Raw genomic sequence first — 371 nt, 5'->3', positions numbered from 1 at the left:
CAAAGACCTCTGCTACTGCTCTGGCTCTTANGTTTTTCATTGGGAAAGCCTCACCCATTTGGTGAAACAGTCTACAATTACAAGCAAATATCTGTTTCCTAAAGCAGTCGTAGGAAGAGGGCCAAGGATGTCCATCTGGACTCTCTCAAACGGAGTGTAAGTATTGTAAATCTGCAAAGGAGATTTTCCTTTTTCCGGAGGCCCTTTCCTGGAAATACAGGTTACACAAGACCTGCACCATTCTTTAACGTCTTGTTTGCACATAGCCCAATAAAATCGTTTTCTGATTTTCTCTAGGGTCTTATTCACTCCAAAATGGCCTCCTGCAGATGAGTCGTGCGCCTCTTCCAAAATTTGCTTGACACGCTTTC

The 371-nt window shown here is 43.5% G+C and overlaps 1 protein-coding gene across 1 annotated transcript in view; it reads right to left on the bottom strand.

Moving 5' to 3' along the window:
• LOC105457781 (putative nuclease HARBI1) overlaps nucleotides 1–58 on the bottom strand; it is a 12297-nt gene extending 12239 nt beyond the window's left edge. The window contains exon 1 of the mRNA XM_011702640.1: nucleotides 55–58. Coding sequence (XP_011700942.1) covers nucleotides 55–58 — 4 coding nt within the window. The remainder of the gene's footprint in view (nucleotides 1–54) is intronic.
• Between the last annotated feature and the right edge of the window lie 313 nt (nucleotides 59–371).

The sequence above is a fragment of the Wasmannia auropunctata genome, unplaced genomic scaffold (genome assembly GCF_000956235.1).
Source record: "Wasmannia auropunctata unplaced genomic scaffold, wasmannia.A_1.0 LD336103.1, whole genome shotgun sequence".
NCBI classification, from domain to species: domain Eukaryota; kingdom Metazoa; phylum Arthropoda; class Insecta; order Hymenoptera; family Formicidae; genus Wasmannia; species Wasmannia auropunctata.
Note: the sequence above shows the minus strand (reverse complement) of the source record. Positions and strands in the feature narration are given on the sequence as shown.